The following is a 20,646-nucleotide window of genomic DNA, read 5'->3' as shown; positions in this document are numbered from 1 at the left end:
ACCAGAGTCCTTAGGCTAGGTTAGTCTAAACTACACAACATAAAAGTGAGGCAGAAATCCATTATCAATTATTAAGGTTTTAAAGTTACTTTGATTTGAAATAAATAAATTTTGTTCTCCCTGTATTTGCTTCAGGAATTAACTATTAAGTTAATAAGTACAGAAAAATGTCTAAGGTTAAAAAAATTTAACAACAGTGTATGTGTTTTATAAATGTTCATACTTAGTGGTACAATATAATAAGTAGTATTAAATGTACCTCTAAAACAATAAAACTTGATGAGTTACCACAGAGAACACTAACCAGGTCAAAAAAGATGTTAAAAGGTCAATGGAAGACTAAGAAGAAAACTCTAGGCTGCTAATCTACCACTCAATTACCCAATGCTTCCTTCCTATCAGATTCCTCTGTTGTCTACCAAGTTAATGATATATTTGGTGTTCTAAGCAATTTCTGATTATAACACGTCTGCTGCAAATACCATACTAGAGACAGTCTTTTCTCCCAAAGGAAAACACACAGTGGTTTATTAAATAAACCCTTAAAAACGAGACCAAAATCCACTCCATTAAAACCTGTATTTACCATCTGACTCGGAAGTAGCTCGGATGATCAAGTAACTGCTGGGTAAGGGCTGAGTTATGGACCCCACTGCTTCGCCCTTGGGACCCTTAAAATAACCAAATAAAATAAAAATAAGCAAAATAAATGGCATACAGTATTATGAGATCTCAACTTTATATTATCCATTATTACTGGTAACAATCTAAGTTAGGCATGGATTATAATTTAAAAGCAAACAAGCTTTAATTTCATGCTTGTTGAGAAAGTAAAGCTTCCCTCTTCCAACAAATATACCTCCTTATCAAAAACTGAACACCTTGTAGTTATCATTAAACATTATTTCTGTACACTGTTCACATATTAAAGGGAAACCTAAATTTTACCATACTAGATAAAATTTTAACAGAGAATTTCTATCCCACATATACTACTAGAAAAAAAATACTTAATTTCTAGAAGCCCATAAACAGATAGAAATATATGGTAGTTATAATTTACAAGAAAAAGAAAAAAGACTTCTTATTAGGTCTAGGGAAAAAATAAAGCTCCATTTTATAACCAATGATTTACTTGTTTATAAATACCAACTATAAAAGCTAGTTTTATTTAACCAGAAACAAGAAAGAAAAAGGAATTTTATTGTGTGGCTGGGGTTATTTGTTTTAGAAGTATATGACAGCAAGAGCTCTACAGTAATTAGTACCACCACGGCTCACCTTAGGTGCACACAGTTCTCATCTAGAAAACAAAACCTGAGGACTGAGTGGCTCAGCTGGTCAGAGCATCGCCCTGATACGCTAAGGCTGCAGGTCCGATGTCAGGGCGCATATAAGAACAGCCCAATGAATATATGAACAAGTGAAACAACAAATCTTTCTCCCTCTTTCCCTCTCTCTCAAACCAATAAATAAAAATTAAAAACAAAATCTGAGGATTGAATTTATAGTATAATTTTGATAGAAAAAATAATTTTAGGTTGTCAGATCAAGGACTAAAATGAACTTTAAGAAGTACATAAACATTCAAAAGTAAAGATGCAGATTCAAAATGAAATAACAGAAAAATCAATATGATTTTTAATAATTTCTTAAATTCCTTAGAGTAGTAGTAAAGAATAAATGCAATATACAGAAAGTTTTGAAAACAATTTCTTTCCCTTGAGAATCACATTATATATAAACACCACAGGTTGTAAGGCTTAAAATCTTTCCCTTATAGGAAATATCTAATTCCAGCATGAAACTAACTCCGTAACCCTAAATTTATTTCTGACTCTAGACTACTGAAATAAAGGTTAACAGTCCAGGTTTTTCCCTAGGTATATGCATATTGCCTAATTAAGGAATACCAAAAGTCTTTAAAAGAGAACCTACTTTTACCTAGCCCTCATCTCAGTTAGGTGGTTCTCCTTAAAGGAGTCCTGAACCCTTAATTCAAATGCATCCGACCTTCTTTCAAATTAAAACAATGATTGCTTTGTAAAAACTTAAATTAGACTCATTTTATTCGTTAGCACATCTACCATTTGAAGAATATCTTGGTAGTTAATCAAATAAGGCATTTCTACTTTCATGATTAAGTTTCTGCTATTGTAATACAGGAGTGACCACAGTAATGCATTTTAGGTATGGAGCACAGGTGGCAGGCACAATGCCCGAGGGCCGAATCCTGCCCTCCGCCTTGTTTTATCTGGCCTGGCACCTTGTTGCTACCCAGGGGCAGCGCAGAGCTCTCGCTTAACTGTTAAGAGGCAGTTGCATTTATACAGTCCTAAAATTACATTCGGCCCTTTGAAGGCAACCATGAGTTGATGTGGTCCCCGGTGAAAATGAGTTTGATACCCCTGGATAAAGCATTAGAGCTCCATCTTCAAAGAAAGTTACATCTCAAGAGTAAGTAGGACTGTGATTGCTTATAGGCTTCTTCTTAGCACATATTTGCATCACCAGAGGAGAAAGCAAAAAAATAAATGGCAGCTTCTGTTCCAGGGGATCTTACAATTTTGATAACGAGAAAAACACAGTAAACATGATACAATGTTACAAAGTAAGATTATTCATTGCAATTTTTTTTTAAAGTATAAACTGAATCCCCATGGCAAAGGATAATAAGGTACAAAATAAATTAGAAAACCATTTTCTGGAGAAAATTTTAAGTTAGATCTTAAAGGTAAAAAGGACCTTTAGTGTGCATCTCATTGTGAGTAGAGACAGAGGAATAATGCCCTTGAAAACAAAAATAAATTTATAAGTGCTGGCAGAGGAGAGCACTCATTAGATTAACTGATTTGTCTCTGTTCTCCTCACAGATTGTCACTTTACCTTTTACCTATATAACAAGTGCTTACCTTCACGGCCCAAATAGACTGCTCCAAAGGATGAAAAAGTTTGAAACAAAAGCCATCCTTTTTTGATGGCCGCTCAATGATTTCACAGGCATTCAGAAGGACGGTTCCTACCCACTGACCATTTTTTTGGGTTTTATAGATTAGTAGCACCCCTGGTTTCAACACACACCACAACTTGGTCCAGCTCTTTAGAGTACCACGAATCTATAGAAAATGAATTTAAGAAATAAAGCTCTGTTTTTCTCTTTGTGCTCCACAAGATACAAACCACGTAATAGTAAACAGTATGTTTTAATCTAAAATTTCCAGAAAAAATGAACAAGTTAGAGTCAATAGATATTTTTTAAAGCTACTAAATAACAATCACTAATTTAAAAAAAAGAAGAAACTCTTACCTTTTGTGACAGCATGGGTAGGTCTGAAGATTATTAAGCTAAGTGAAATAAGCCAGCTGGTGAAAGACAAATATCTTATGATCTCATATATAGAATCTAATGAACAAGGCAAACTGACAAAACAGAGACAGAGGCATGGATACATGGAACAGACTGACAGCTGTCAGAGGGCAGGGGGTGGGGGGGACTGGATGAAAGAAGGGGAAGGGATTAGCCAAAGAACATAACGTGCACAGCCCATAGACACAGACAACAGTGTGGTGATGTTCAGAGGGAAGGGGGTGGGAGGAGGTGGACAGTGTCAACAATAAAAATAAAGTTGAAAAAATAGTATGAATACTGCTTCCGAGGACCTTAAATTTTAGCAGGAGAATTGGGTCAATAGTTTCAAAATACTATATACTAAGTAGAAGGGTTTTCCTAACCTTCCAGGTCAGGTCAAGGGCTATTAAAATATACTTCCCTGATATCAAGATTTGCCCCTTAACATCTAAAATAGCTGTAATTTTATTTCTGTTAATATAAGATTATTCTACCTTTTAAGGTTTTACCCCCCTACTACCACATAAAGAGTACTGAAAACACTGCCAGCACACACTAGGAATTCATTCCCTAAATATTTGGTGAGTGGTAGAGAGAAGGAAGAACATCCAGCCCTATAATGACCTTCTCTAAATTACATGATTCTAAGTAATTACATAGCGTATGCCATATAAACTTCTTGGGTAAATTTAAAACACGTTACATAAATTTCTCTAGCCTTATAAAACGTTCCTCATCCTAGGGTTTAATGCTATGTCAGAAATAAGTCTACAGCCAGTTTTTCCTATTCTATTTCTGTAATCCATTAAAAGTATTTCTATGCAAGTCACTGAATTCAAAATACTGAAAAAGATGCTAATATAATATTGAGACTAAAAGCTAGGAACTACTCTCAGTTGTATTTACTGTAAAACATCTATTCTATCAATGCACTTACATAAATGATGAAATACATATAGGGCTCCCAAACTCCCCAAAGAGGCATACCACAGTAACTCTAACGAAGAAAAAATTAGAAAGAGGAGTTTGGAGCCAGGCATGAAGAAAAAGAGAAAATCTTAAAGAAAAGGTATGTGTATATGTAAAGGAGATGGAAAGATGAGAGTTACTCTGAGATAAGATTCTGGATCTTGGTGATGTGATAGTAAAACATGGATGGCCTATTATCAAAATGAAGGTAAGACTTAGAAAGTCGGCCAGGGGATGAGTTGGGAAGTTTTGGAAAGTTGGCTGGGAAATCCCATGTCAAAAGACAAGGGTAGGTTTAGCCCTAAATAACCCAAGTAAGATCTGTAGCTTAAAGTCTTTGAAGCAGAGCCAAAATTAGAAGGCGTTTTAAGCACAACATTGAAGAGGACCCTAGCATTACTTGAAACCATCGCTAAGTTCCTATGTTAGTAAGAGAACTTCAAGGACAGATCTCATAAAGATTTTAGGTTGGAAACTGTGCCAACTCTTTGGGAAAGTGAAAAGCTTTCAGGGCTGGGGTAATTTTTAGGTCAGTGCCAGGTACCAAAACTCCTTGGGAGTGAGGGTCTTTACAAGATGATCCTTAAAGTTAGCCTTAGCCTGAAAGAGCACTACCAAGCATCCTTCAGATAAGAACGACAAAGATGACAGAGTGACGGAGATGATCAAGAAAGAAATAAAAATAAGTGGGAATAACGAGACACCAAAAAAGGTAAGGTACAGGAATAGCAACATGTACATTTCTCTGAACACTAATCCTTTTCAAATGATAATTTTAGTATTCACTTTGTCTCCTATCTTCTCAATAATGTATATACCAAGTCTGCAATAATACTAAATGGTAATTTAAAAAGCAAGCAAAAACTTACAGCATATTGATTAGACTACACAATGTCATACAAATCAAAAAGCCTTTTTAAAAGAACTGCATATTTGATGTAGTGTCAAGACAGACAACATTAAGGTTCCTGCTCATTAAGACTGGAACGGAGAGCCTCTGGGATACAATTAACAGTTTGTCAGTGAAAAACAATCATGCTGGCAGTTACTGATGTCTTGTAGGCTTCAGTGCACTCTGGGCTCTCCTATTCCAGCAGGTAAAGATTCAATACAAACTGACCTTCAGCCAATCAGCCATAACAATAACAGAAGGATCTGTGATTGTACTGAGTAACTCCTTTGTGGCTCTTTTCTTTTCTTCTCGGTAATTTTTCTTTTGCACCTATTTTAGGGAAATAATAGAAAAATTAAAAACTCATTAGAAATTAGCAATTTCTCTTAAAAATTTTAGGCACATAGAATGTACATTATAAAATTCTAACCCTCTTAAAAATCTAGCATCTTAGGATAAAAGAACTATTTTTTCTGTTTTGTTTTTTTTGAGAACTGGTAGAAATTTTTAGAGAAGTTAAAATCTATGTTTTTCCTGATCACTAGTCCAGTTCTCTGTATCTTTTTAAAGAATTTTACATTTTTTAAATTACACAATACATAAATACAATCTCATGGTAAAAATTTTAAACAACACGGATAAAGCTAAAATGCCATCTTTATTATACCCTCTTATTCCAATCCACAGAACTGACCACTGTTAACCTTTTTGAAAACAGTATCTTTTCAGGACTTTGCTATGTATACAACCTATAAAATTATATAGCTTCTCCTTTTTTGAGTTTATAAACATTAAATTTTTTTTCTCCCATTCAGTATTTTTTTGGAGCATTTCCATGACCACCTCATTTTTTAAATTGCTACACAGAATTCCTAGTATAAATAATAAGAGCTAACACTTACTGGGTATGTTCTGTGTACCAGCGACAGTTCTAGGCACTTTACAAATATTACCTCATTTAACCTTTACAATAACCCTGGGAAGTAAGACTACTAGTATCCTTAATTTACAAAGAGCAAACCAAGGCACAGGGAGTAGTAGCTTGCCCAGGATCACACAGCTAGTAAGTCATGGAGGCAGGATTCAAACAGAGGCAGACTGGCTCTAAAATACATGTGCTTAACCACCATGCTATATTGCGTCTAAAATTTTTCTTAGTATATTAATATTCTCATACTCTTGAAATCTACCATTAACAGTTTTTTCATATTATGAACAATGTAGCAATTGTTTACAACGGACAATTTTGCTCTTTCCTGACACTAATATATAAAAAATAATTAAGAAACTACAAGGAAATTAATTCATTCAAAATATCAAAGTTTTACCTTCTTAAGCCAGTTCTGAGATAATATGGGAAAGCAGCAGTGAATTAACATAGTCTCACTCCTGCTTTGTTGTTATTACATGAACAGGAGAAGAGTGGTGGTAACCGATCTGTGAGATACATACTTTTTAACTCTCACACAGAATCTTCCTACTTCCATTTAATGGTAAAGAGACTGCACACAAATAACAAAATTTTAATATTTCTACAGCCAAAACACTGTAGACTTTTGATCTTTATTATCATGCATATCTGAATTAACAGTGGATTTTATATGAAATTGCAAATGCATACAAAATGAGATACGGGGGTGGGAAGGGGTAAAACAGACTACACAGTCATTGGAAAGCATGTGTTCCTTAGGCTCCAGGATCTGTGGCCAATCTGGAAGGCCGCCCCCATACTGCACATTTCTTAAGAGAACCTGGAAATCTGAACTGGCGATTGTTGAATTTTTAAAACACTGTGTAGGTCAAAGAAAATACAGCAGGTCCTCAAATAACATTTTGTTCTACATTGGTTTGTTATAATGGTGATGAGATGCTACAGGAATTTAACTCTTGTTTATATTAATTAGCTTATGGTAAAATTGGTTTTGTCATACATCATTCATCACAGTTTCAAAAATCTACTGACAATGTTAAGTGAGGACTTATTGCACATCTACCCATGGGCCAAATTCAGCCCACGACCTAGCAGTTGGTAAACTCGAATTTCAAAGTGCACCAGAGCTGCCCATCAGGTGCCTCACGACCCAGTGGTGTGTTTGACTGGAGCACAGTTCTGCGGAGACAGCTAGTCCTCAGCCCCAGCAGTGGCCACTTAAGGCATGGAGGAGCTCCGGGATAGTCATCATGCAGCCGTTTCAGTTGACTCCAGAATGCCGTACAAATATTGACATTTTTTATGTGTGCCTGCCTGGATTTTTTCTTCTTTCAGGAAGACACGTTTATTTATCTTATTAGCCTGCTTTCAAAAGCACAAGTAAAGCCTAGCGTTAGTCATGAAATAACTGTGGAAACTAACCTTGAGAGATTCTTTTTTCGTGAGCTTGCTTGAAGCTGAACTGTCCCTCTCCGAGCCATTATAAAGTTTAGATTCAGACTAAAATCACATAAAAATGAACAAAAAAATTTAAAACCTTCATGTATTCCACACATGACATAAAAATAATGTTCAAGCCATGCTTGTGATATTCTTCTCATTTATGGCTGTTATTCAGGCAAATGTTGATTTTCAAATACTTATTTTTCCACATAGTATAGTATTAGGACTTAAAAATTAATTCACATTAAACCCACAAAACCAAAAAAAAAAATAAGTAATCAATAAATTAATCTATAATGTGGTTTCTATTTTCCATGGCTGAATGGGGAAATTTGTAATAATAATGTACGTCTTAGATACTATTAAATTACAAATACTTATAGTATTAGTTTAAAAGTTAATGAAAATTAATGGCTGCTTACTCTTTGCCAAGTATATGCTAAACACTTTATGTGCACTGCCTCATTTAATCCTCAAAGCAACCCCCTGAGACAGCAGTAGCATCCCCCTCTTGCTAATAAGGAAATTAAAACCAATAGATTAAATAACTGACTTCCTAAGGTCACACAAAGTGAATAAACAGATAAGCTGGATCTGTACTCTGGTCTAGCTAATTCCCAGTCTCACGTTCTTAGCCACCTCACTATATTGATTTCTCACCTTTTAAAACTGTTCATATATAATCTCAATCAGACTCAAATATAAGTCTTATCTTCACGAGCAATAGGAAATCTGTTTCCTAGACATGACAAGATCTGGCTTGGTAGTTCCTAAAAGATTCAAGTATATAATAGGCCAGCAGGCCAGAAGGGTATCATATAAGCTCGATAAAAGATTCCACCAAGAAACTGTTAGAACTGATAAATGAATTCAATAAAGTAGCAGGATACAAAATTAATATCCAGAAATCGGTTGTATTTTTATATGCTAATAACGAACTAACAGGAAGGGAAACTAAGAAAACAATCCCATTCACAACTGCTACAAAAAGAATAAAATACTTAGGAATAAACCTAACGAAGGATGTGAAAAACCTGTACTCGGAAAATAATAAGACATTGAAAAAATAAGAAGAAGATACAAGTTAAGTGGAAACACATGCCATGTTAATGGATAGGGAGAATTAACATCATTAAAATGTCCCTACTCCCCAAAGCAACCTACTGATTCAACACCATTCCTATCAAGATTCAAAATACCAAAAATCAAGACAAATCAAATACCATTTCACAGAACTAGAACAAGTATTTCAAAAATTTATATGGAACCACAAAAGGCCCTGCATAGTACCAGCGATCCTTTGAAAGAACAAAGTTGCCTCCAAGTTGGATATCACGCTGCCCAATATCAAATTATACTATAAGGCCATAGTAATCAAAACAGCATGGTACTGGCATAAAAGCAGACACATAGATCAAATGAGCAGAATACAGAGCGCAGAAATAAAGCCACATCTTTATAGTTAATTAACATTCAACAGAGGAAGCAAGTACATACAATGGGCTAACGACAGTTTATTCAATAAATGGTTTGGGGAAAATTGGACAGTTACGTGCAGAAGAATGAAACTAGACCACCTTCTTACACCCCACACAAGGATAAATTCAAAATGGATCAATGACTTGAATGTTACACCCAAATCCATAAAAATCCTACAAGAAAACATAGGCAGCAAAATCTTGGACATTGCTCATAGCAATTATTTTACTGGATGTATCTCCCCCAGGCAAGGGAAAACAAAGAAAAAAAAATAAACAAATGGGACAACATCAAACTTTTGCACAGCAAAGGAAAAACATCAACAAAATAAAAAAGACAACACACAGAATGGGAAAACATATTTGCCAATATATCTGATAAAGAGTTAATATCCAAAATTTATAAAGACTTACAAAATTCAATAGCAAAAAAACCCCTAACCCAATTAAAAAATGGACAAAGGACCTGAATAGACACTTCTCCAAAGAGGACATATAGATGGGTAATAGACATATGAAAAGATGCTCAAAGTCACTAATCATCAGAGAAACGCAAATTAAAACCACAATGAGATACCATCTCACACCTGTCAGAATGGCCATCATCAATACATCAACAAAAAGTGCTGACAAGGATGGGGAAAGAGGGGAACCAACCCTTTTGCACTGTTGGTAGGAATGCAGATTGGTGCAGCCACTGTGGAAAGCAGTATGGAGATACCTCAGAAAATTAAAAATGATCTGCTGTTTGACCCAGTGATCCCACATCTGGGAATATATCCAAAGGAACCCAAAACACTATTCGAAAGAACATAAGCACCCCTATGTTCACTGCAGTGTTATTTATAATCACCAAGATATGGAAGCAGCCCAAGTGTCCATCAGTAGATGAGTGGATTAAACAACTACACAATGGAATACTACTCATCTGTAAAAAAGAAGAAAATATTACCCTATATTAACTTTTGTGACAGTATGGGTGGAGAACATTAAGCTAAGTGAAATAAGCCAGTCAGAAAAAGACAAATACTGTATGATTTCACTCATATTTGGAATCTAGTGAACAAAGTGAACTAACAAGAAATATGGGGACAGACTCATAGATGGAGAACAGGAGGACAGCTGGGGGGATAGAGGAAGGTTAAGGGATGGAGGGATTGAGCAAGAAGGAATAAAGAGGACTCACAGACAACAGTGTGGTGATTGCTCTGGGGAGTGGGGTATAAGGGGACTAAATAGTAATGGAAAAAATATAATGAATGTTAAATTAAAAATAAAATAAATTACTAAGTTTTCAGAATGAACAGGTTACCTTTTAAATACTGAAAATCATACACTATTTTTGTTGGAAATACTTCACTAAGTTTTCCTTCTTTTATAACCTTACTGACCACAATCATAATGATGAAGGCAAGATTGTAACTCACTTTTTTTGACTCCAAAGCAATGTTGTTCAGTAGAGCTCTCTGAATGACAGAAATGTTCTATATCTAGTTGTCCAATATGGTAGCCACTAGTCATATGTGGCTATTTGAGCACTTGAGATGTGGCTAATGTAACTGAGGAATTGAATTTCTAATTTTATTTCATTTTAATTAATTTAAATTTAAAGACTCACATATGACTAGGTGCTGCTGTACTCAAAGGGCAGTTCCAAAGCATACTGCCTCATTAAGGTACGTAAACTTTCTCCTTAGGCTCCCCGTTCCCCCTTCCACCCCACATCCACCCACCTACCACGTGGAGACTACATACGGGTAGCTGTGGTATGCAGGTCTGGGGTTTAAGTGTTTAGACTTCTGAATAGGAAGGAATGCCAGTACACCATACTTTCACCAATCCTGGTATTAACAGCGTGAAAATAGGATTTTAAAATTCCATACACTGCATTCTATCACTAGCTATGGCAGACCCAAGATAATTATTTCCTCTATAATTTTAATTACACATCTCATATAAAATGATCAAGGCATTTCTCATGTATATTTATGTATAAAATATACATCTACATATTTAGTACTTCCATCCTAAAGTATTTTTACACATTTGACAGATGGATCTTTATATAATGAATACTTGAAAAGATAAGTGCAAATAAAATTTGTGTAAAATTATAGATTAAAACATATCATGGAATCTTCTCAACTGCTCCCAAGAACAGGAACAAAAAACATAGTTTTTAAAGCAAAGCCTATTGTTGAGAATAGCAGAGAATTTACAAGCTTAAGAAGTAGGTTTTCTTACTTCATATTATTGGTTCAAATCCACAAACATAAAAAGTTTCTCCTGCTATTAAACCTGACTAGAAATAACGGGCAAAACCCAAATCCCTTGACATTATGGAAATTTAGTGAATTACAAACCCATAGGAAAACCGAGGCATCATACAGTATTTCTCAAACATGTACTTTGAAAGAAAAAACAAATCTCAACAGACCTAAGAATATATACAAGTATCCCAGTATGAGAAATATTAATTTAGGGAACTATACCTTTTTCTAAGAAAGAGATCTTTGGCCTTTGGTAAAATGTACACATTTTGACTGTCCTTCAAATGAACCCCAAAAACTTAAGTTTGTTTTTTTTTAAACCATGAACTCTGAGAATTTCTCTGAAGGGGGGAACTCTCAGGCTTCAGTCTGAGAAGTACTGCTATAGCAACCGCGTCAGAAACAGTGTAGCTCTACAGAGGGTCTGGTTACCAATAGGCTGTATTTGTGAGTAAACAGCAACATTAAATCAGCCCCAGTGGAGCTTCCTTTTTTCCATGCATACTACATGGTTTAGCTGTACCAACATAAGGCCATCTCATAAAAATCTGACAGGATCACAGTGTTAGTTCCCTCATCTTAAATATTAGAAAAATGCTGTAATCATATATTTGGGGAAAATAATACGCTTACCTTGCTCTTTGACATAGAAAGTGAAGAGTCATCTTTATTTTGAGAGATGTCTTCCCTTCCTCTTTCAAAACCTTCAAAAACATTGTGATTATATCAGTTGGTACTTTTGAACATGTGTAAGCATTAAAAAGCAAAAGCAGACAAGTCATTCAATTTCAAATATACATTACATTTGATGTACATCAGTACAAAAAGCCTAGACCAAACATAAGATTTTAAACTATTCTAAGGTTAAAGATTTCTAGTACAATAATTCTTTAGGATATATTAAGGCTTTCAAAGGCAATGAAGTCTTTCCCTGAATCCACCAACATCAAGCTAAACACCTCTTTCTCTGCTCCTAGACTACTTAGCGTGGATTCAGGCCTCAGGGAGCTTTCAGTCTTCTAGTGAGCTGTTTCCTAACAAAGAATCCTGATAAAGCAATCCAACATACTTTTCCCGCCTCTTGCCAAACTGGAAAACAATTCCAGGATTGGTGATAAAAGATGACCAGGACAATAAATCTTGATTGAGGACGAGACTTAAACAAATCTAACAACGTGCTTATTGTGAGAATTAAATGAGAATGCACTGAAAGCACTTAGCATAATATTCTACACCAAGTATACATTCAATTAATAATGACCCTCATTATTATTGTTATTGTCACTGACTACTGCTATGTAAATTCTAAAAAGATGAATCTAAACTACATGAAAGTATTGGGATAAATATGCACATCCTTTTAATCAAAATGATTAACACAGTAATGCAACACTTTGTCAAAGTAGTTAACAAATTAATGTTATAAGGGTACAATTAGAGAAATGTTAATACTGAGATTTATGTGACAGGCACAAAAGGAGCTGTACTCATTTTAATGAAGTTTTTTCTATTTTTGAGGGTAAGTAATATTAACTCTTCCCTAAAATGATTTGTTCTAAGTCCAATAAAAGCCAATATTAAAATATTAAAAAATCATTTCTAGCGTATCAATGATACCATTCATTCTATATTTGGTTTATATCAGCTAAAAGCAAATCCATTGAATTTTCCTATATAAGAAATTTATTGAATTTTTCTGTAATTATAAATAAGGAATCTCTACCCTCCCCCCAACTCCCATCCCTCTGGTAAGGAGAATGATCACTCAATCCCAATAGGGGAGAAGAAAAAAACCTGTTTCATAAACGCAACATGAAATTTTAAATAAAAACTTATCAGAATTTGAATTTTAATTTAAAGGAAACCAAAGTTACATAATTCAGTTTAAACATTCTAAAATATTTATTCAGAATAAAATAGTTGTAATCAGTAATTCTCAATACTAAGACTAATATAAAGTACTTCAAAGACCTTCTAAATATACGTACAAGAGCACAAAGATTTTCTAAAAGTATATATTGTAAATTTAAAAATGATGTCTTTTTATTCTCACAAAATAGATGTTTACTTCAATTTCTCTAGTAAAGTTTTGTATTCAGCTGAACCTAGACAAATCCATTTATTAGATTAAGAAAAACACCTAGTCACTGTGTCTACATTCACATATTATTATAAGAGCAGAACAGTAAATTAAAATAAAACTACACGTTTCAAGTTCAAATAAACTTTTCTTAACATGAAAATATGTCTCATGGGGAGTTTCAAATGTTGGAAAAGGATATTCATAAACCTGGGTTGTATATTATCTGTAGAAACCAATAATTAAATCACATTTTAAAAGATTCTCTATACCTCAAGTTTGGAAATCACATAATTATTTTAAAATAATGGCCCTGATGTCTTCCAAGTTATTTAAAATTATTGAGGCATAGAGCAAAAATGCTTTTTACGTCTGGCCAAATATTTTGAGTTTCAACTAAGGGCAAGTAAGTACGTTATAACCATAAAATACAAAGAACATGTAAAAATGTTCAAAGGTCTTAAAAAGAAAATACTGCCATGTTGAGCACTAAGTTTTCAAGGGTAATTCCAAGGAAAGCAAAATGTCACACTAGGGAACTCTCTTTATGCTGGATAAAGTTGGTTTCCTGCCAGGACTCAAATCAATGATTTGGAACAAAAGGAAGAAATAAACATCCAACTGGAACAGAGTGAAGAAAAAAGAATTTTAAAAAATGGGGAGGCTGAGGAACCTCTGGGACAACTGTAAACAGTCAAACATCTGAATCATAGGGCTGCCAGAAGGAGAAGAACAAAAGCAAGAAATTGAAAACTTATTTGAACAAATAATGAAGGAAAACTTCCCCAGACTGGTGAAGGAAACAGACTTCCAGGAAGTCCAGGAAGTCCAGAGAGTCCCAAAGAAGTTGGACCCCAAGAGGAACACACCAAGGCACACCATCATTAAGTTACCCAAGATTAAAGATAAAGAATCTTAAAAGCAGTAAGAGAAGAGAAGAGAGTTACCTACAAAGGAGTACCCACAAGACTATCAGCTCATTTCTCAAAGGAAACCTTGCAGGCAAGAAGGGGCTGGAAAGAAGTATTAGAAGTCATGAAAGGCGAGGACCTACATCCAAGATTACTCTATCCAGCAAAGCTATCATTTAGAATGGAAGGGCAGATAAAGTGCTTCCCAGATAAGATCAAATTAAAGGAGTTCATCATCACCAAGCCCTTACTGTATGAAATATTAAGGGACTTATCTAAGAAATTGAAGATCAAAAACTATGAACAGTAACCAACATGAAGCCAACATGAACAGTAAAATGACAACAAACTCACAGCTATCAAACAAATGAACCTTAAAAAAAGAAGAAAAACAATGAAAACAAAAACTAAGCAAACAACTAGAACAGGAACAGAATCAGAGAAATGGGGATCACATGGAGGGTTTTCAGTGGGGAGGAGGAGGGGAGGAATGAGGAGGGGAAAGTACAGGGAAGAAGCAGCATAATTGGTAGGCATGAAATAGATGGAGAGAGGTCAAAAATGGTATAGGAAACAGAGAATTCAAAGAACTTATGTGACAACCCATGGACATCAACTAAGGGGGGGATGCTGGAGGGTTTGGGGGTGCAGGGCAGAGAGGGGATCGAGGGGGGGGAAATTGGGACAACTGTAATAGCATAATCAATAAAATATACTTTTAAAAAGTTGGTTTCCTAAAAAACACGCAAAACAGTCTTTATTTTAAAAAGCCTGTTACAAAAGTATATTTATTAGAAGCCAAAAGGGCTCCGACACAATTATTTGTGAAGAGTTTCATTTTCCACCATATGTGGAAACTTAAATTACTTTAGAATTACTTTTTTATTTAAAAAAGTGATACCGATAAAATCCTAAAGCCTACAACACATTATTGACCATCACCAATAATGCAGAATAATTTCAGATCACAACTTTTCACCAAGTTCGCTTGTTAGTGGTTTTAGGTAGCAAATTCCTTTCCTACTATCCTCTCCCCACTGCCACAATGATACAGAAACCTGTTACTCCATCAAAACGGCTAAAATGAAAAGGAGTAACACCACGTACAGGTAAGAATGTGGAGTAACTGGAACTCTATCCCTCACTGGTGGGAGTGTAAAGGAGCATAACCACTTTGTAAAACTATCGCCAGGATCTAGTAAAGCTGGGTGTATCATACTCTAATACACAGCAGTTCTGACCCTAGATCTACCTAACAGAAATGAGTGTGTATGCTCACCGAAAGATAGGTACAAAAATGTTCCTAGTAGCTTTATTCATAAGTGCCCAAATCTGAAGCCAACATAAATGGCTATTAATGGTAGCCATTAAATGGTAGAATAAATTAAAATATTTACACAATGGAACATTACAGACATAGAATACAACCAGTTACTACTATACAAAACAATAGGCATAATATTGAGTGAAAGAAGCCACCTCACCCCTTCAAAAAAAAAAGAAAAAAGAAAAAACAAATACTGAATGATTCCATTTATGTAAAATTCAGGAACTGGCAAATCTAACCCATGGTGTTAGATGTTGGAACAGCGGTCTACCTTTGCTGAAGGAGGAACTGACTAGGAGGGGCATGAGAGAATGTTCTGGGAATTGGGAAGTAGTTACTTACATTTATACATATCCAAAAAGGTGTGTACTTCACTATAGGTAAGTTATGCCTCAATAAAAAGTAAATTAAAAACTCAGATATCCTTCTCTATTCTTCCAGATCATTAGACCTCTTTTGCTTTGACATTCTTTCTCACTCAGCCTATATCCATTTACCTATTCTGTACCTCATTAATTCTGATTCATTCATCAACACTGATGTTAATTATAATAATTAACACAATAATATTAATGAAAACAATAAAGCAATCACTATTCATTTGTAGGAATACTTGTGATTCTAAAATACTATGCTAGATACTTTACTTACTTTCTAATCTTTAAAATAATGCCACAAAAAATTGACTATATTTTATATAATTGAAAAGACTGAGGCTCATGAAATTTAGTAAATTGACTAATATTAGTAAGTGACAGTATGAGAATGGACTCAAACTTAGTGTAACTCTAAAAGTCATGCTGTTTCTCGAATGCCTGGCTGCCTGTTCTGGGAGGCCTTGCTTTAACCGTGTGGGCATATAGTGAGCTGGCCCCTTCTCTGAGTCACACAGCACTTCATACACATTATCACAACATACTTCAATGACTTGTTCTCATGTACATGTTCTGTACTTGACTGTGAGTTCCTGAAAAGAAGGAACTAATCCTTACTCATCCTTTTAAATACAAAAGAAACTGATCTAAAAATTAATAAAAATGGACTCCGCTTGTAATGGTTTTTAAATATGTTAAATATAGCACACCTTCAGAAAAATGCATAAAACATAGATGTGTAATTTGATGTATGCAGTTAATATTTGCATAACCTCCACCCAAATCAAGAAAGAGAATTGTCAGCATCCCATAAGATTTCCTCCAGCAGCACCCTTCTTGATCACCATCCACTCTTTTTCTCCTGAAAAGTAACTATTTTTACTTGTACAGTTGTTTTTTACCAGCACGTCACAGCAGGCAATTCATTCATTTTTATTGCTGATTAGAACTTCACTGCATGACTCTACCACTATTTACCCATTTATTGTAGATACACATCTGGGTTGTTCTTAGTTTGTCCCTCTTGTGAACAAGGGCGCTACAGATATTCTGAGGAACGTACCCTAGTAGACACACAGATGCATGCGTTTCTCTAAGTTTTAAACCTAGTAGAATTCCTGCGTTATGTGTTGTCTTCAACTGTAAGGTACCAAATTGTTTACCAGTTTATTTTTCCACTAACAGTGTGTCAGAGTTCTTTCTCCATAACCATGGTAACATCAATATTGGTAAATTTTAAATATTTTTTTGCCACGCTGTTGGGTATGTATCTATGTAGAATAGTATACCAATAAGGCTTCATTTTGCACGCCCCCGATTACTAATAACGTTGAGCACTTTCTCACACGTTAGGTATTTTAATGCTTTCTTTGTGAAGAACCTCTTCAGACTCGCTGTACAGGTTTTAAAATCTCGTTGTTTATCTTTTTCTTGTTGAATTTTGTAAGAATTCTTGATGCATTCTCTCTATTGGTCCTCCACTAGCTGTATTGATTACAAATATCTCCCCACTCTGTGGCTTGTCTTTTTATTTTCTGTGTAATTCTTTTTGATGAACAACTCAGTATTTAATGTGGTCAAATCTACCAATCTTGTTCTTTAACAGCTAGTGCTTTTTGGCCTTAAGAAAGTCTTCTCTAAATCCATGGTCATAAAGATAGTTTATTTTCTCCTACTAATCTAATGGAATACTATTCCTCAATTAGCACTCTGTCCTTAACTTCTAATTTCTTAATAGAATGTAAGTGCTGTTACCATTGATAAGGTATAACCATTTTATATACTTCATGAACAAATTTGGTTTATTAATATTTAGATAGAGTAAAGCAAGTTTTATGCTGCTTCAGTCTTGTTAAAATGAAATTATATACCTATACCTGCAAATGCAGATTTAATAGGTATTTATAAAATATAAAATTGTTGCTACATTGAACACAGCCGAAATTTAGAAATTATGCAAGAAAAAAAATCTCAGAGAAGTCGAAGTACACGAAGAGAACTCTATCTGTGCACTAAAGCTAACAGTATGTCTATAAATGATTTTTTTGCTCAAAGTTCATTTACTCCGGTTTTTAGGAACTATTCTTGATTTAATGATCACATCTAGAAGTTTCACCTGAGATTAAGGAAGGAGACAATAAGTAAATATAAACTTAAAAAACTGTACTGTGCCATCACTATGAGCGGGCGATACTAAGCAGATTTTCCTAAAGAAAACTAAAATGAAGAAAGGTTGTGCTCAAAGCAGTAAGGTAAGTTATCTTTAAATATCAGATTAGGTTGGTCCGAAGGCTGTGGGTTATTGTTAAACTGATTAAATGTCAGATTAAATAATGCATCTAAAAAATTTTTTCAGTACAATGAAATGACCAAGAAGAAATTTATTTTTACTTAAAAAAAAAAACATAAAAAGCTGCTTGCTTCTTTGAAGTCTGATATGCCATTCGATGTCTTGTCTGATAAAACATATTTTAAACAGTTTTTTTATCATGGCTGGTTATAATGCAACTGTTCATTATATTAAGTGGAATATGGAAGCATCCCTATAATTACGATTTTCTCTATTTCAAGAATTAGGAAACAAAGCCAATCGTTCACTTTGCCATTCAAACAACTGATCCTGAATGACATTCAATATATTTTATGACAAGAAAAACTGACAGTTCTACCTTCAATTATCTAATTAAGTAAATATAAATTTTAAAAAAGGTGGAGGAGTATTGTATTTTTTATTAGGCTCACATGATTCTTTAGTATTAAAAGTAGACTGAAGGCATGAAGGTCAGCCAAATGTGTTCAAGCAAGCTAGCTAGCTTGAAAAAAAAAAAGAACATGGAGACAGAGACAAATATAGAAATGGAAGTCACATTGTAAAAGCAAGTAGAGTACTTAACATTTAAAAAATTCGGTATGATGTATCTTAAAAGCCACTTCAAACAAAGTCAAACACCAAAATTTACACCATTTTGAGAACATAAGAAAGAAGCATGCTAGTAGCCACGCTGCACTGAGAAGACTAAATATGGATTATGAATGTTATTTAAAGCTTACACTACTGAGGCAACAGTTCAGAACTACGGTTTCCAATTCTTTTGAGAAACATTGTTAGAAAAGAAAATGAAGTCAGTGAATTTAAAATAATTTATTTAATTGCCCAGGTAACACCTTCTACAAGGTTTTTCCCACCACAAAAGGAATGCATATACCACCTATCAACATGAATATTCACAAAAAGCCAAGAATAAAGGTTAGTGTGAAAACAGAAAATATAATTCGAATTTAACAAAACCTAAGTGTCAGAAAAATATATAGTTAAAGTAAGCACCAGTTTCAGTCAATATTTCTTTTTCATGAATATTAATAGAATATTTTTATTTTAAAAGAAAAATATAACTAGAAGACAGTAGGTATAACTATGTAGCAGTTTAAATGTTTGAAAAGAAAAAATATTGTTTATTTTAAAATATACATGCTATATATGTGCTATAATAAATCTTTTTCAAACAATAAAAGATAAATTTATATTTACCTCTCATTGACCAATTAATTAATGTCTAAATCACAGCTGTCAAATACCTAATTTCATTTAATAAGTATTATCCTACAATAACATAACATTTTCTTAGCAAAAATATATCATACACAAACACATCTAACGAGTAAGGCATTTCAAAAATTAGGCAGAAAACTTCACTTTCAAGTTAGGACTTGAGCTATTAAAGCTTAAACTAAACATCAATTTTAATGTAGTTATTGTTCTGCTGAAAATAGCCAAACAAATTATCAATATTAAATACCTGGGTTTCATTTGCTAAAACCTCAGAGTAATTTATTTATAGAATTTTACATTATCTCAAGTCCAGAAAAGGCTTTAATTTTATCAAAGGCTCATACTATTTATTTCTATAATTAAAACAAAAATTTAAGCTAGAAGCACTGAAGATTTGTACTTTATTTACTGAATCATTAGTTCTCAAGTTTGAGCTTAAGAGAGAGATTGTAAGAGAAAATATGGAAAAGCCAAGTGATACAGCAGCAGTTACTAAAAGCTAATCTTTCATATAGAATTGTTGTGTTTAAACCAAAGCAGTTTTAAGATATTAAAAGGCCTAATTTATTTAAATGACAGCAAGAAATTAAGAATAGAATGTAGACTAAAAAACAAACCTGGCAGCGAAGGAGAAAGTTCATTATATCCTCCAAATGAAGCATTCCGGATAAGCTTTCGGCCATCAATGCGTGGAGGAAATAAAACAGGCGAAACCACAGTACAGGAGGAAAATCTACGTTGTCGTGAGCTCTCTTCTTTCATGGTTTAGAAAGCCTATTTAACGTATATGTTCACTCAGAAGGCTAATTAGATCAGTATGGCAACGACAGGCTTTTCCCTCGCATCCAAATGTAGCAAAACCCACCAGAACAAACAAAGGACACACACATTTAACAGCAAAGGAGAAGGACCAGAGGCTGTCAGATCAGCAGTAAACAGAGAGAGAAAAAGACCAACAGAAAAGGCATTAAACCACGGTGCTATTTTTTTAAATGACCTGATAAGCAAGAAAGGCTATTCTGCTAATGTTTTATCTTCCAGGAATGCCCTACACTGAACTGCTGCTTTAGGG

General features: G+C 34.2%; 1 protein-coding gene across 15 annotated transcripts in view; it reads right to left on the bottom strand.

Annotated features, from left to right (window-relative positions):
* OSBPL8 (oxysterol binding protein like 8) overlaps positions 1-20,646 on the bottom strand; it is a 179,621-nt gene that overhangs the window by 47,254 nt on the left and 111,721 nt on the right. For 14 of the 15 annotated variants that reach the window (XM_024579717.3, XM_045187331.2, XM_024579716.3 and 11 more), the window contains 5 exons: positions 11,966-12,036; positions 7,564-7,641; positions 5,439-5,540; positions 2,913-3,116; positions 587-671 (listed from right to left, as the gene is read on the bottom strand). In XM_024579717.3, coding sequence (XP_024435485.2) covers positions 587-671; positions 2,913-3,116; positions 5,439-5,540; positions 7,564-7,641; positions 11,966-12,036 — 540 coding nt within the window. Of the gene's footprint in view, positions 1-586; positions 672-2,912; positions 3,117-5,438; positions 5,541-7,563; positions 7,642-11,965; positions 12,037-20,191; positions 20,352-20,646 lie in introns of those variants that run through there. The other variant, XM_024579724.3, reaches the window with a different exon arrangement.

This window comes from Desmodus rotundus, chromosome 3, assembly GCF_022682495.2.
Source record: "Desmodus rotundus isolate HL8 chromosome 3, HLdesRot8A.1, whole genome shotgun sequence".
NCBI lineage: Eukaryota > Metazoa > Chordata > Mammalia > Chiroptera > Phyllostomidae > Desmodus > Desmodus rotundus.
This window is presented reverse-complemented; position numbering and strand designations above follow the sequence as displayed.